Here is a 14055-nt window from a genome sequence, read left to right on the forward strand (position 1 = left end):
GGCGCCAAATTCATTTACGGTAATTTCCTGTCAACAGCGCACACTTATGTGTAATACACGCCTAGCAAAACTCAGTCCCAGAGACCATTGCACACACAACCTATTTGAAAAATAGATATATATATATATATGTTATATTTTTAAAGTGATATCCAGGGCCCTTCAGAGTGGGTTGAATTTATGGAGCACTTTTTATGCATTAGCTCGTCTAATCCTCTCAATAATCATAGGAGGGGGCGCTAATATCATCCTCTTTGCGGGGGTATGCTTTGAGAGGGGCACCAGCCGTGGATGATGTTGGACTAGTCAGGGGAAGCGTTTCAAAGGAAGTGACGTTTAAGCTGAATTTTAAAGGATTTATAAGAATTAGCCAGGAAAAAAGCATTGCAGCAGGAGAATGTGTGAGAGCCGGCATACTGCATTCAGGAAACCGTGGGCGGGCCTAGTGCCTGTGGAGATGGGGCCGATGATGGCTCCGAGGAACCCTAGGTGGTTTGGATGGGGGCGGGGAGGCGGTGTCCTATATTCTCCAAAGGGAAGGTGCCTTCCTTTCATCCTCAGGCATCTAAATTTAAAGGAAAACTTCTTTCCCAGCCACAGAATAATTTATAATAAGTCTAAGGCTAAGTTCAAAAGCTAGTTTCTCTATTTCTCATAGGCGTGATAGAGAGCACTTAGAGGAAGATGGGGGGCCGGCAAGGCTTGTTTGTGAGCTGAATAAACAGGTAAAAATGTGCCCAATTGACGATATCCTCTTCAGTTGTCTATAAAAGCACCTTGCTTTGGAGCGTCAAGTATGCTAAGGGATTATATTGTAAGTCTGGAAAAGGACCTGGGGTCAGTTCTCACCATTGACGTTATTGTGCATTCCACCTTCCCTGCAGCTCTGCTGTGTGCGTGCACCAGCTGCCTACAGGCCAACTACACGTGTGAAACAGATGGGGCCTGCATGGTCTCCATTTTCAACCTGGATGGGATGGAGCACCACGTGCGCACCTGCATCCCCAAAGTGGAGCTGGTCCCCGCCGGGAAGCCCTTCTACTGCCTGAGCTCCGAAGACCTGCGTAACACCCACTGCTGCTACACTGACTTCTGCAACAGGATCGACCTGAGGGTGCCCAGTGGTGAGTGACACCCTTGTCGGACTATTGGCTCCTCTTGGAGGTAGGGCACCCACGTCATTTGTCCTTCTCTGCTCTTCCTCATTCCCTTGGTTTGATGATAGGTAAACAGTTCCCCAAGGTGACAAGGGATGGGGTTCCTCCCAAGTCAGATGTGTAGATTAGAGGATAGGGAGACAGATCATCAGGTTGGTCCCAGAGGTGAAAGCTGCGTTTTGGATGGTGACTGAGCAGCCATAGGCAGCTGGTGAGGAGTGGAGGAGCCAGGCAGTAGTCCGCACGGGAGGGTATGGGACTGATCCCAAAGGAGACAGCCCCAGAGCCGTGTGAAGGCAGCTGCTGGGGTGAGGGTGACAGCAAAATGGGAAGAGGGGCTAGAATAAGAGGAGGACAGTGATGGAGACTGAGAAGTATTAGATGCCACCCCTTTGCATGTCTGCTGTTTAGATGACGTTACTGGGGAGGTCAGAGTAGAAGGAGAGAGATGGGCAGAGCTTAAAGGAGCTGTTGTAAGTGGAAGAGTAGACCCTGGCATGTGTCTGGGGGCGCTGAGGAGGGAATGGTCCCATGAAATGCTGTGAAATTACAAAGTGGGTTGTGGCTTGACTGTTGCAAAGGACACCTTAACTAGAGAGGTTTGAATTTGAGAGCTTCCAGGCAGACCAGAAAGATCCAGGGCACCGTGAACCCACGGAGAGGGAAGGGCATCGGCACTTGGAGCAGGGTTGGGGGTAAACAAGCCCACAGCCTTCCCTTGTTTTACTCTTTGTTCTTTCCCTCTCCTCTCTCACTCGACCCAGGTCACCTCAAGGAGCCTGAGCACCCTTCCATGTGGGGCCCCGTGGAGCTGGTAGGCATTATTGCCGGCCCGGTGTTCCTCCTGTTTCTCATCATCATCATTGTTTTCCTTGTCATTAACTATCATCAGCGCGTCTATCACAACCGCCAGAGACTGGACATGGAAGATCCCTCATGTGAGATGTGTCTCTCCAAGGACAAGACGCTCCAGGATCTCGTCTACGATCTCTCCACGTCAGGGTCTGGCTCAGGTACCGAGTTCCTCAGGCGGCGTGTCTGCTGTGGGCCTTCATCCCTGCTTCTGCGTTTACAGAGGAGGCCTGGCCTTGCACTTGTTTCTACCAGCTCTGAGTCATTTGGTTTCATAATTCCCCTTCTTTTGGAGTCTGATATGCAATAAGATAAGATAATGGGTTCACAGAAAATCTTTCATTCCCCAGATTCCAAAGGTCAAGTGCGAATCTCTCCATTCCAGAAACCCTGCCACTCTTCGAGTCTTGTACCTGTACGTCTATTAAAATTCACCTGGTTCCACCTGAGCAGTGGAGTGCTCAATGTAAGGGCCCCTTTTGAGAAACAGGAGAGCGTCGGCTTCCTATGAGGCGGTGACAGCTAATCATTGATCTCCGAGCAGCCCCAAGGGGAGTTTAAGGACGTTGAGTAAAGCTGAGAGCTGGTGCTTGGTGAATCATTGACTGGTACCAGTTGCCCAGGGGTTTTTTGGTGGGGGTTAAAATAAAGGCAGCTCTGGCTTCCAGCATGGCGTCAGCACCATTTCCTGCACTGCCTGTTGATAACCAAGTCTTTCTTAGATGAGGGAACCGAACCCAACAGTGGACCTTGATGTGAGACCAGCATTTAGGATAAAAGGAATTGGGTTGTTCAGGTCTCAGGGTATAGCTCAGCTAGCTGTTAAATGTGAACGTGACTTCAGAAGAGTCTTTTTATGAAGATAAACAATTACTTTAGTGATGGTGATATTCTGTTCTTGTAAAAAAAATCACCCGCAAAGGTCACTGTTGCCATTCTAGCTAAAACATACAGAATCATATTTGTGGCATTTTCATGCATGTTATGTATGTTTCCTTGCCATGTGACAAGACTATTCTCTAGGGGAATTATGCCATCAGTCATGGCCAGACGTTCCTCCTTGCACACACGGAGTACTTTGAGCTGTGACATCTCCTGAATTTCAGTGGTTTTGCCTTTATTAAGCTCTTGCAGTAGAGAGTGCCAAAGTGATGGATATATTTAAAAGCTGCATATTTTTAGGAAGACAGAAAATATATGGCTTGTTCTTTGCTGAAAGAGGTAGGGCAGTGGTTAGAACTGCGTGACTGACTCTGTGACTTGATTTGCTGCTAGAGGAGGGTAGCTCAGGTTTTCTGGAGTCTTTTTTTAAGATCAGGACTAGCTGAGGCTAGGGAAGGTCCATGCGGTTACTTAGTCATCTAGAGTAACATCATTAATACCTGTTTCTCTCTTGATGGTTTAGTCCACTTTTAATTCAGAATGTCAGGAGCTTCCAAGGTGTTGGAGTTTTAATACTGTGGATTTGAAGTAATAAGTCCTTGCTGCTTATGTGACTTTTGAGCCACACCGACAAATCTCTGTGGACCATCCTCTGAGGGATGCGAGTAAACAAAGAGGAGGAAGGGGCTGAGCCAGGGTCGGCTGGGAGAGACGGGGATTTCTGGCAGGGGTCTCACAAGGGAGGACAGGTTTAAAGGGGTCTCGAAGACTTGAATTGGAAGTTTTTAGGGAGGTAAGAGGGCAGGGAACATTCCAGGCCAAGGAAAACCCATGAAAGTTCAGCGTGTGTCTGGGGAAATGGCAGCTGGCGAGCGGCCCCAGAGCAGGAGCGGCTGGCTGGCCCAGACAGAGAGCACAGTGGGTGCCATGCTGTACCCCCTGAGGGGCGAGGCAGCTACTGAAAGTCTTCGTGTGGGAAAACAGCTTCATATTTTCTTGTGGAAGGAATTCTGGCCGTGGTGTGGAGGATGAATTCATTCATTTACCAGCCTCCTGTTAGGGAGGCCGGCGAGGCGGGGCCGTGTGTGGGTGTGCAGGGCAGGAGCAGGGTGAGGGAGGCGGAAAGGCTGGTTGGAGGTCCTACAGAAGGGCCAGAACTAGGACAGGCACAGAGTGGGTGGCGAGGAGGGGTCTACTTTGGGAGATGTTTTGGTGGTTCTGTACTGTCGTAGTTAAAAGCATAAACTCTGGAGTCAGACAGTCCCAGATTTTAATCCCTGCTTTGCCACTTACTGCTGGTCTCAGTTCGAATGAGTTGCTTAACCTCCCCTATGAGCCTGAGATCTCTCATCTGTAGTTGGGGTAACAACAATATCTGCCTGATGGGTGTCTGCACGGTGAATGGGAGCTCACGTCCACACAACGGTGGAGGGATTAGGAGCATGTTTGTTTGATTGGCCAGGGAGAGGGGGTGCGAGTTGAGAGTCGCTCATGATGGAGAGGTGGTTGGATAGATCGGAGACTGTGAATGGGTCACACGAGGCAATAAATGGGTGCTATAAAGACAGTAGAAGCCGTCCTAGAATAAGCGTGGGTGGTCCCGGTCTACATCTGGAGCTCCACCCCCAGCAGGACTTGATCTCTGGAAAGGGGTGGGGGCCTTGTGTGCTCGGACCACTGTCTGGCTTCCATGGGCCGCACAGCACTGCCCTCTCGTGGCTGATGAGCAGAGCAGCCAGAAGGCGGCTCCCAGCGCTCAAGCTCCCACTTTGTCTTCTCTGCCCTCTTTCCTCCTCCATCAGCATAAAGCAGGTGTGGGTGGATTGGCCTGCAGGAAGCTGGCTGCAGAGTTGGTAAATCTGGTCAGGCATTTATATTCAATCTATCATCCGTCCCAGCTTAGAGGAGAAATCGCTTAGATCAGGAACAGCTAATGGTACGCATTTCCCTTTCTGCGTTCACTGGCCTGGTTGCTGGCTGCCTGGATTACCTGGACGTGCTACAGGCGGCCGCAGCTCTCCATGGTCCTGGACCCGTGTAGAATGAGGCCGGTGGGGAGGGCTGTGCCAGCGTATCAGTGAGAGTGAGAGGTGCAACGTTTAGCAGGTGTACTGCATCAGCTCTCCTCTTTCTTCCACCCACAGGGTTGCCCCTTTTTGTCCAGCGCACAGTGGCCCGAACCATCGTCTTACAGGAGATCATTGGCAAGGGCCGGTTCGGAGAAGTGTGGCGCGGCCGCTGGAGGGGTGGTGACGTGGCTGTGAAGATCTTCTCTTCTCGTGAAGAGCGGTCTTGGTTCCGGGAAGCCGAGATATACCAGACGGTCATGCTGCGCCACGAAAACATCCTTGGCTTCATCGCTGCCGACAACAAAGGTAAAGGGCTCGGTTTGGATCCAGGGGATCCCAAAGCCCACAGTAGCCCAGAGGGAGGGGCGACTGGGGATGCGGGACAGCTGTGGGACAGCCAGCTCTGTTTGCCTTCAGAGTTGTCGCCCGTAGAGAGTCTGAATGAGGTGACAGTCTTCAAACGTGTCTTCTGCACAAAGCTTGTGTAGAAACCCAGGTTCTCAAGCAAGCCAGCGGTTATTGAGCAGATAAACGAGATAAAGGCCTCTCCCTACCTGCCCGCTTTCCTTCCCCGACGCTCCCGAGCCCGCCTCAGGGTAGTCCCTGCAGGGCCTCCAGTAAGTTTTCCTTGAAAACAACTGGAATGAGGAATTGTGGCCTCAGCCCTGCCTGGAAGGGATGGCCCCAGAAGAGCGTGTCGTCCACGTTCTGTGACGCGCCAGCAGCAAACCCAGCTCTGCCTGGAGCAGCAGCCGAGCGACAGCCTGCCTCCCCCGACGTGCTGCCCGACCTGCTGCCTCATGGCCTTGGGCTCAGCCTTTGGCCTGCTGGTTCCGGAAGCCCCTTATTTCCTCCTCTTCTTCCTCTAGTGTTGCTTTAGTTTGTGAATCTCTCTTGTGTGCCCAGCATGTCCTCGTTCGTGAGGACCTCCCTGACTAGCAAAGAGACGAGTAAATTAACGATTGATTGTGGGAAGTAACCAAACAACCACCTGTTCTAGTGAGCACAAATTGGGGGTGCAATGGGGGTCCGAGAGGTCACACCTGAGCTTGAGGCAGAGGTGGCAGGCGTTGGTCAGGAAGAAAAGCTAGTGAGAGGGGCACTCTAGATTCATGTACAAAGGTGAGGTGTGTTGGGCCGGCCCAGTGGTGTGGTGGGTTAAGTTTGTGCGGTCCACTTCAGCGGCCCAAAGTTCACAGGTTCGGATCCCGGCACAGACCTAGCACCACTCGTTAGGCTGTGCTGTTGCAGTGACCCACATAAAATAGAGAAAGACTGGCCCAGATGTTAGCTTAGGGTCAATCTTCCTCACACACACACACACACACACACAAAAGAGGTGTGTTTGGGAACCTGCCAGTAACTTGGCATGGCTGTGTGACAGCAGGACGGGTCAGAGGGGTAGTGGGGGCCAGATTGTGAAGGGCTTTTCTTTTTTTTTTCTTTTGGTGAGGAAGATTGATGCTGAGCTAACATCTGTTGCTAATCTACCTCTTTTTTGCTTGAAGAAGATTGTCCCTGAGCTAACATCTGTCCCAGTCTTCCTCTATTTTGTATGTAGGACACTGCCACAGCATGGCTTGATGAGCAGTGCATAGGTCCATGCCTGGGATGTGAACCCGCAAACCCCGAGCCACTGAAGTGGAGCACGTGAACTTAATCACTATACCACGAGGCTGGCCCCTGAAGGGATTTTTTGAGACGACTGTGTTCTATTATGAGATAGTGGGTAGTAAGGGAAATTTCATTCATTAATTCAGTAGCATTTATTGACTGCTGTGGCTCAGGACTTCTGCCAGCTGCTTGGATAATCACACGTGAGATCATGACATAGGCCCTGCCCTCACCGCTCTCAGGAAGAGGGGACAGCAGGCACATGGCAGGTGGTGCACGCAAGTCAGGAGGACGACGAGCTGATGGGTTTACGTTTCAGAAGCGTCTTTGGCAGCCACGACACAGTTTGCTCCTGGGGCAGTGATTTCTAGAAGTGAAGGTCTGCACAGCCTACAGAGGGTGCTAAATATTTTTCCTTCCTACAAAACAGCAGACTGCTCGTTCCTCATGTGGCTGGGGGGGGTTGGAGTGGCCTCAGCTGCCCCCAAGCTGAAGAGTCTTGGACTCGTACACAAGGGAAGAAAGGGAAGAGTGATATTCTAAAGGATCAGGAGATGCCTTCCCTTGTGGCTTGTTGCCCAGGTCCTCAAGACCTCGCCTGGCGGGCGTGGGAGAGGGGTGTCGGGTGGACCTTGTTCACAGCAGAGAAGACAACGTTGGTACTTTTCCAGGAGCTGCTCCCTTTATTGATTCTGGCCACTCGTGTGAGTAGGAAGCTGGCTGTCAGAACCCACATTAGGGCCGCAGGAGGAGAAAATCGTCCTGGCTTTTTTAACATGATACATTTATTATAGTGTCCTGGAACCAGCACCAGCCTGGAATTTGGGAGATCCCAATGCAATTTCCAGCCTTCCTGGTAACAGCAGCATAGCCTAATTAGTTTACCAGGTTTTGGTTTCTCCCCCGCGAATTCCATCTCCCCCCCCTCCCCCCCGCCCCAGTGTTTGAAAGTGCGGGCGCTCCACCTTTCCCTGGCTCTTCTGAGCATGAGACGACCTCTTTGGAATCCTTGGAAGTGTGCTCTTTGTGCCTTGAAAAGCGTTTTTTGGCCTGGAATGCAGTACTGTGTGCAGGAGCTCCTTCCTGCTCTGCAGAGCTCATAGCCTGGTCAGGGTGAGGGGCTGAGAGGAAACGGCACAAGAAGGTGCTGGGGGGCAGAGGAGGACCTGGGCAGTGGTGGAGTCTCGTCGTGGTCGCTAACAAGTAGATGAGCAGGTCTCGTCAGGATCAAAGCAGTGTAGCCACGATGTTACCTGTTTCCCTGAGCATGAGCTGCCCCTCCTCCTGGGTGCCTCAGTTTCCAGTTGGTGTCGTAATGGAGCACTGTTCAGAATTCTGCAGCCTTGCAGGAAATCCTGCAGGAAACAAGGGAGCAGGTGTAAGAAAGGATGCTGCTCCTCTGTCCTTCCTGGAACCTGAATCTGGTGGACAGCTGTCAGTGAAACGGGCACAGAGGAAGCCTCGGGGTGGAGGCGAGGAGTGGGCGTCAGGAGCCTGGCTGGGGTTGGTGCTGTGCACACTCCTCGTTCCCGCCTTGGCCGCTGTGCTGGCGGGGACGCCTTCCCCAGAGCTCTCTGTGGTCCTCTGCAGATAATGGCACCTGGACACAGCTGTGGCTCGTCTCGGACTATCATGAGCACGGCTCCCTGTTCGATTATCTCAACCGGTACACCGTGACGATTGAGGGCATGATTAAGCTGGCCTTGTCTGCTGCCAGTGGGCTGGCGCACCTGCACATGGAGATCGTGGGTACCCAAGGTGAGTGGACCCAGCTGAGGGCCCGGGAAGGTGGGTAGCCCTGAAGCCTGTGCCATCCTGATTCAGCTCCCAGAACTCCTTTCTATGGAGAAGGCTGGAGCTGGACCTTGGGAACTGTGGTCTCAGCCTTACTTGAGTGTGAACAAGAGGTGTCTCGGGGTTCTTTTCACCTGTCTTCAGAGCCCCCCGGGACTCCATGACATAAGTGTTCAGTTGTCGTTCGATGGCCTGCATAGTTGTTGGCTGGTGAGCCAGTGTTTATTGAGTGAGGTCTCAGAAGTCTGCAGCGCATGTGGGAAGGAATGGGACTAAGACGGTTAACCAGACTAACGAGCAGGGGCTTCACTTTTGTCACTTCACACTCATTGTTGGGGAGAGCTGGCTCAAAGACTGCTGGGTGGATGAAAACACTGGGCCTGACCCCTCGCAAAAGGTTTCCTGGAGGAGCAACGCCTCGAGCGACCTTGTTGGTTGAGTGCAGCATCAGCCCTTTGAGGCCCTGCATCTTGTTGGGGTGGCGGCTGGGCTCCCTGAATCCTGGTCGGCCAGGGCAGCAGCTCTTGCTGACCGGGACAGACAGCCAGCATTCGAGTGTGGTCCTGTTGCCAGCCTCTGTGCTGATGTTAGCAGTCTCCTGGGAACCTCGCCAGCACGGCAGCTTTTCTGGACTGGAGCACACTCGTTCAGGGAAGGGCAGTCGTGCTGGTATTGGTAGTAATATTAGCTAATACACATGCCCTGCTAAGCTCTTTACTCACCTCCGTGAGTGCATTTAATCCTCACAACATTCCCCTGAAGTAAGTACTGGTCTTAGTCTTATTTTATGGATGAGAAGACAGAGGTGCAGGTGGGTTAAGTCGCTTCTCCAGGGTTATGGGTTAGTGGGAGGCAAAACCAGGACTCGAACCCACCCAGTCTGGCTGCACAGTCCATGCTTTTACCATTTATACTATCTTTCTGTAAAGATCCCTGTTTCTTTCCCTGCCAGGGAAGCCTGGAATTGCTCATCGAGACTTGAAGTCAAAGAACATCCTGGTGAAGAAAAACGGCATGTGCGCCATCGCAGACCTGGGCCTGGCTGTCCGTCATGACGCGGTCACCGACACCATTGACATTGCCCCAAACCAGAGGGTGGGAACCAAACGGTAGGAAGGCCTCTGCCCTTGCCCTGCACTTGTAGTGAGCTGCCCGCACGTGCCCTGTCCCATCTGCTCAGGAGCAGAGCCTGTAGGGAAAGGAGGTGTGGTCCTCACTCTGAGACAGCAGGAGGTGGAGTTGAGCGCCCACTCCCCACACGGGACTGTGCGGCTTGCACTGAACAGACACAGGTGCCAAGAGCACAGCCCCGTAGGACTGCATACGCGTAGATGGTGGTGGTATTTGGCAGGGGAGGCAGCAGAGAAAGAGAATCTGGAGCAAGATTCGGAAGGGGGGTGGACAGCAGGCCGGCTGGGGGACGAGGGAAAATGGCGCTGCCTGCAGGGGTGGCTTATGCAGAGACCGCTGAGGAGGCAGGGAGCGTGGTTTGCCAAGCCAGAGCAGATGTAGGTGAGGGTGCAGACTGGGGCACTCTTAAGGGTTATGGGCCTGCCCCCCACTTCACCCCGAGGTGAAGTAAGGAGTTGTGATTGTGGACTGACTTCAGCAGCTGGAGACAGAACTGTCTAGATAGCACAGAGGAGGAGGTCTGTTGATCTGCTGAATCTCAGGGAGTGCACTCCTGTGCTGCTGCTTTTCCCTTCCTTTTTAGCTGAGTGATTGCACCCCAGGCCCTGGGGGAGGCCTGAGGGGACACCTGGTTTGCCTTTGTGTGGGGGAGCAGCTCGAGTGGTACTGACTAACTGAGGGCCCTTTGATGACTCTGGAATTAGTGTTCGTGTATCTGCAGTCAGGTCAGATAACAAAGGACGCTCGAAATTCACCTCAGCCCATCACTGTGGGTGCATTCGATAAAGTCCAAGACCCCAGTAGCAACCAGATAGCATGCGCTGTTACTGCCCTGCCACCCACAGCACAAATACTTCTGCCAAGAAATCAAAACACGCTGGAAATAACTCTCGATGGTTTAAAAATAGAGGTACAAATAGGAGTAGTCTAGTGTCAGCAGACCTGTGCTGAAGCATTAGTAGATTCAAGTCCAGAACATGTGGGAGTCTGCAGTGAAGAGAGTGGAGCGTCCCTTCCCCAAGGGGCTTTCTCGGGGTGGTGCTGTCCTACATGCAGAGCCCCTGAACCAGCACTTGGAGTGAGAGGCATTGCCGTCATCTGTGTGTGATAGAGTTTCCTTTGCTGCTGCAGATACATGGCCCCTGAAGTGCTCGACGAAACCATCAACACGAAGCACTTCGACTCCTTCAAGTGTGCGGATATCTACGCCCTCGGGCTCGTCTATTGGGAGATTGCACGAAGATGCAATTCTGGAGGTACCTTCCTTTTATACCTTCTCTTTCTCCTGCCTCCCAGTCCAGAATGCTGATCACCGAGGATGCTGGTGTTTTTACTGCCTCCTTTCTTTTTACAGCCTGTCGGATGCCTGGTGCCCGGGCCCGCATCGCACTCAGGGTTCTCATGAAAGATGACGAACCTTGGAGGCAGCCGCGCTAAGGCTTGTTGAATAGTGTTGTACGTTGTGGTAACCATTGTGGAGGCTCATTGGCTTTTTTTTTTTTTAAACGCATTCTCTTTATCGGTGCACAGAGGGTGGGAAGGCCCTGGTAGGACAGCACAGAACTAGTGCAGGGGTCTCCCATGCACGGGAAGCGGTATGTCCTAACACACCAGCTCTCAGGCCGTGTTCCTGGGCAGCCCTGGGGTTTCATTGACAAAACAATGGTGGTAACGTCTCAGTTTGCTGGAGGAAGCTTGTTAACGCATAGAATTTTCTCAAAATGAATTTTTCTCTTATAATTTTTTCTTAAATCTTTGACATTTACAACTGTGCATATGTGTCGGAATCTAGTAAAAGATAGTATCAGATTTAGCAGAAAACATTTTTTATCGTCAGCTTAGTACATCAGTATTTTACGATGACTGCCGAGTATTCTGCCACGCGATCCAGGTCAGGAACCGCTAGCAGCCTGCGCTCAGCTGCTGATCTCTGATGGCGGACGCTCCAGGTCAGGGAGTGGTTGACTTAGAAAGAACTGGTGGGTCCCCCTGCAGAGCCCTTTTGTGCATCACTGCCTTTTTCCATCTGTGTGTTTAGTGAGATCCAGATTATGGCGGAAGCACCCAGGTATTCATCACAAAGTTCTGCATCTTAAACTTTGATCGTTTTGTACAGATAAAACAAGTGAAGAAAACTCTGGCCACACAAGTCTTAAACTGTGAATAAGTTAATTTTTTCTTTCTCCGACTGTCCAGAAATTGGGGCTAAGTATGTAACAATAATATATATATATATATATTTTTAAAGATTTTATTTTTTCCTTTTTCTCCCCAAAGCCCCTCCTGTACCTAGTTATATATTCTTCGTTGTGGGTGCTTCTAGTTGTGGCATGTGGGACGCTGCCTCAGCATGGTTTGATGAGCAGTGCCATGTCCACGCCCAGGATTCGAACCAACGAAACACTGGGCCGCCTGCAGCGGAGCGCGCGAACTTAACCACTCGGCCACGGGGCCAGCCCCTGTAACAATAATATTGATGTTTATTCACCACTTGCTATGTATAAACTCACTTAATCTTTACTACAAGCTTGTGATGTGGGTACTGTTATTGTCACTGTTTTGCAGATGAAGAAAAGGAGTCACAGAGAGGTGAGGTGATTTGTCCCAAGTCACAGGGCTGATAACCTAGGGTTCGAACTCCGACAGGCTGAGGCCGGGGCAGAAGTTCCTAACTCCCCTTAGATAGTTACCAAATCAGCCTCTGTTTAAAATCTGTCCCTTAGCTCAGTACAGCAGGACTTTTCCTGGGAAAAAAGCAGGAGAAAGTTACATTGGATTTTTTTTTGTTATCTTTTTATCATGAAAAATATTTGTTTGTATCTCTAAAAGTTAAGGACTTCAAAAAATATGATACTATTACCACACTTTAAAAAATGAACATTAATTAATATCCTTTAACATCAGTCAGTGTTGAGATTTCCCCAATTGTCTCCTGATCTTTTTTTAAACAGTTTGTTCAAATATTGTCCATCACTGCAGTTGATTGATACGCCTCTTAAATCTTTATAACCCACAGGCTCCATCTCTACTTTTTTTTCTTCTGCAGTTTCTTTTTTGGAGAATCCAGATCGTTTGTTCTGTAAACTTTTTTTGTCTAGATTTTGCTGATTGCCTCTTCCTGAAGTTCACATGTTCTTCTGTTCCTGTGAATTTCCTATGATAGTTACATCTTGTAACTATAATCGTGTATACATAGTTTTTGGGGTTTTTTCCCCAAAATCCTCCTGCTATAAGGCACATAACGCCAGTTCTCTCTCTTTTTGTGATGTGAACGGCCATCGAAGATCATTGTCCAAATTCTAATTCATTAGACGTTGAAAAATGCCAATATTGTGCTTCTGTCAATCGTCATGTATTAGCTAGAAGAGAAACTTCTCCTAATTGTCTATTTGGTTACCAAGATGTATAGTTTGAATAGGAAAGGCAGAGAAAATTCTTAACTCTTTCCATCTCTTTATCAATTGTTCCAAATAATGAGATTGTTCCCTATCATCCTACAAATGTGACTGAGGGGCTTTTTTTTTTGGTTCTTTAGTATCATGAACTGGTAGATTTAAAACATTTGTTTCTGTTGAGTTATCTCATCTTTGGCCACTTGGGAGTTTTTCGAGTTGATAGCTTTTGACATGACCTCACTAATCTCTGATAGCTTCCTTGCTTTTTGGTATGAGAAAGATGTTCCTGGCTAATCTGGTGTGTGTCTTGTCCACACCTAGAACAGGCTAAGCTCTGCAGGGAGCCCTAGCTCCTCTTAGTGGGACGTGGTGTTCCCAGGTCACAGTGTGGGCGGTGGTGGTGGCGTTTGAGTAACCTCTTCCTCCTGTTGCTAACTCAGTGGATGTTTCTTTCCTTTTCTCTCAGGAGTCCACGAAGAATATCAGCTGCCATATTACGACTTAGTGCCCTCTGACCCTTCCATTGAGGAAATGCGAAAGGTCGTATGTGACCAGAAGCTCCGTCCCAACATCCCCAACTGGTGGCAGAGTTACGAGGTAGGAGCCTCCTCCGCCTCCTGCGACTTTCCCACCTGCCTGACTTCTCGCCTTAGGAAAGGGCTTCCCGACAGTGGGGCCAACCCCAGGGGTACCCTCTGCACCTGTCAGCTCTTATGTGCTACTATGTGCTGTTATTACCAGTCCCTGAGGGGCCACCATCCCTTGTCCTGGGTGCTGTAGGGTCGCCTTTGGAGCTGACAGCCTAGTAAGAGAAAAAGGCTCGGTCCCCAAGACACAGGTAAGAGAGGTGGTCACCAAGAGACAGAAGAAAAGCCGAGCGGGAGCTGTTCGACCTGTCTGACTAGAGAATGGCTCTGGAGCCGCAGGATGAGCTAAGCTCCTGAAGTAGGCATCCGTGAGGCTGTAGAAGAGTGAGGGGCGGGCCCCACGAGAAGACGTGTCTGTGAGGGAGGGGGCCTTTCTAAACTCGGAAGAGGCAAGGAGGGCGTGGAGAATTTGAATTTGGGAGAGATGCAGATGAAGTGGGGAAAGGACAGCATTCGGTGGAAGTGATTGAAATGAGGACAAATGTGTGATACAGACTCGTAATAGGCCTGGAGT

General features: G+C 50.6%; 1 protein-coding gene across 4 annotated transcripts in view; it reads left to right on the forward strand.

The window, feature by feature from the left end:
- ACVR1B (activin A receptor type 1B) overlaps positions 1 to 14055 on the forward strand; it is a 33674-nt gene that overhangs the window by 15601 nt on the left and 4018 nt on the right. Inside the window, exons 2-9 of one of the 4 annotated variants that reach the window (XM_070494103.1) lie at positions 885 to 1124; positions 1922 to 2170; positions 5036 to 5266; positions 7005 to 7105; positions 8143 to 8332; positions 9321 to 9477; positions 10631 to 10755; positions 13361 to 13491. In XM_070494103.1, the coding sequence (XP_070350204.1) occupies positions 885 to 1124; positions 1922 to 2170; positions 5036 to 5266; positions 7005 to 7105; positions 8143 to 8332; positions 9321 to 9477; positions 10631 to 10755; positions 13361 to 13491 (1424 nt within the window). Of the gene's footprint in view, positions 1 to 884; positions 1165 to 1921; positions 2171 to 5035; positions 5267 to 7004; positions 7106 to 8142; positions 8333 to 9320; positions 9478 to 10630; positions 10756 to 13360; positions 13492 to 14055 lie in introns of those variants that run through there. The other 3 variants (XM_070494100.1, XM_070494101.1, XM_070494102.1) reach the window with 3 other exon arrangements.

Source organism: Equus asinus, chromosome 22 (genome assembly GCF_041296235.1).
Source record: "Equus asinus isolate D_3611 breed Donkey chromosome 22, EquAss-T2T_v2, whole genome shotgun sequence".
Lineage (NCBI taxonomy): Eukaryota > Metazoa > Chordata > Mammalia > Perissodactyla > Equidae > Equus > Equus asinus.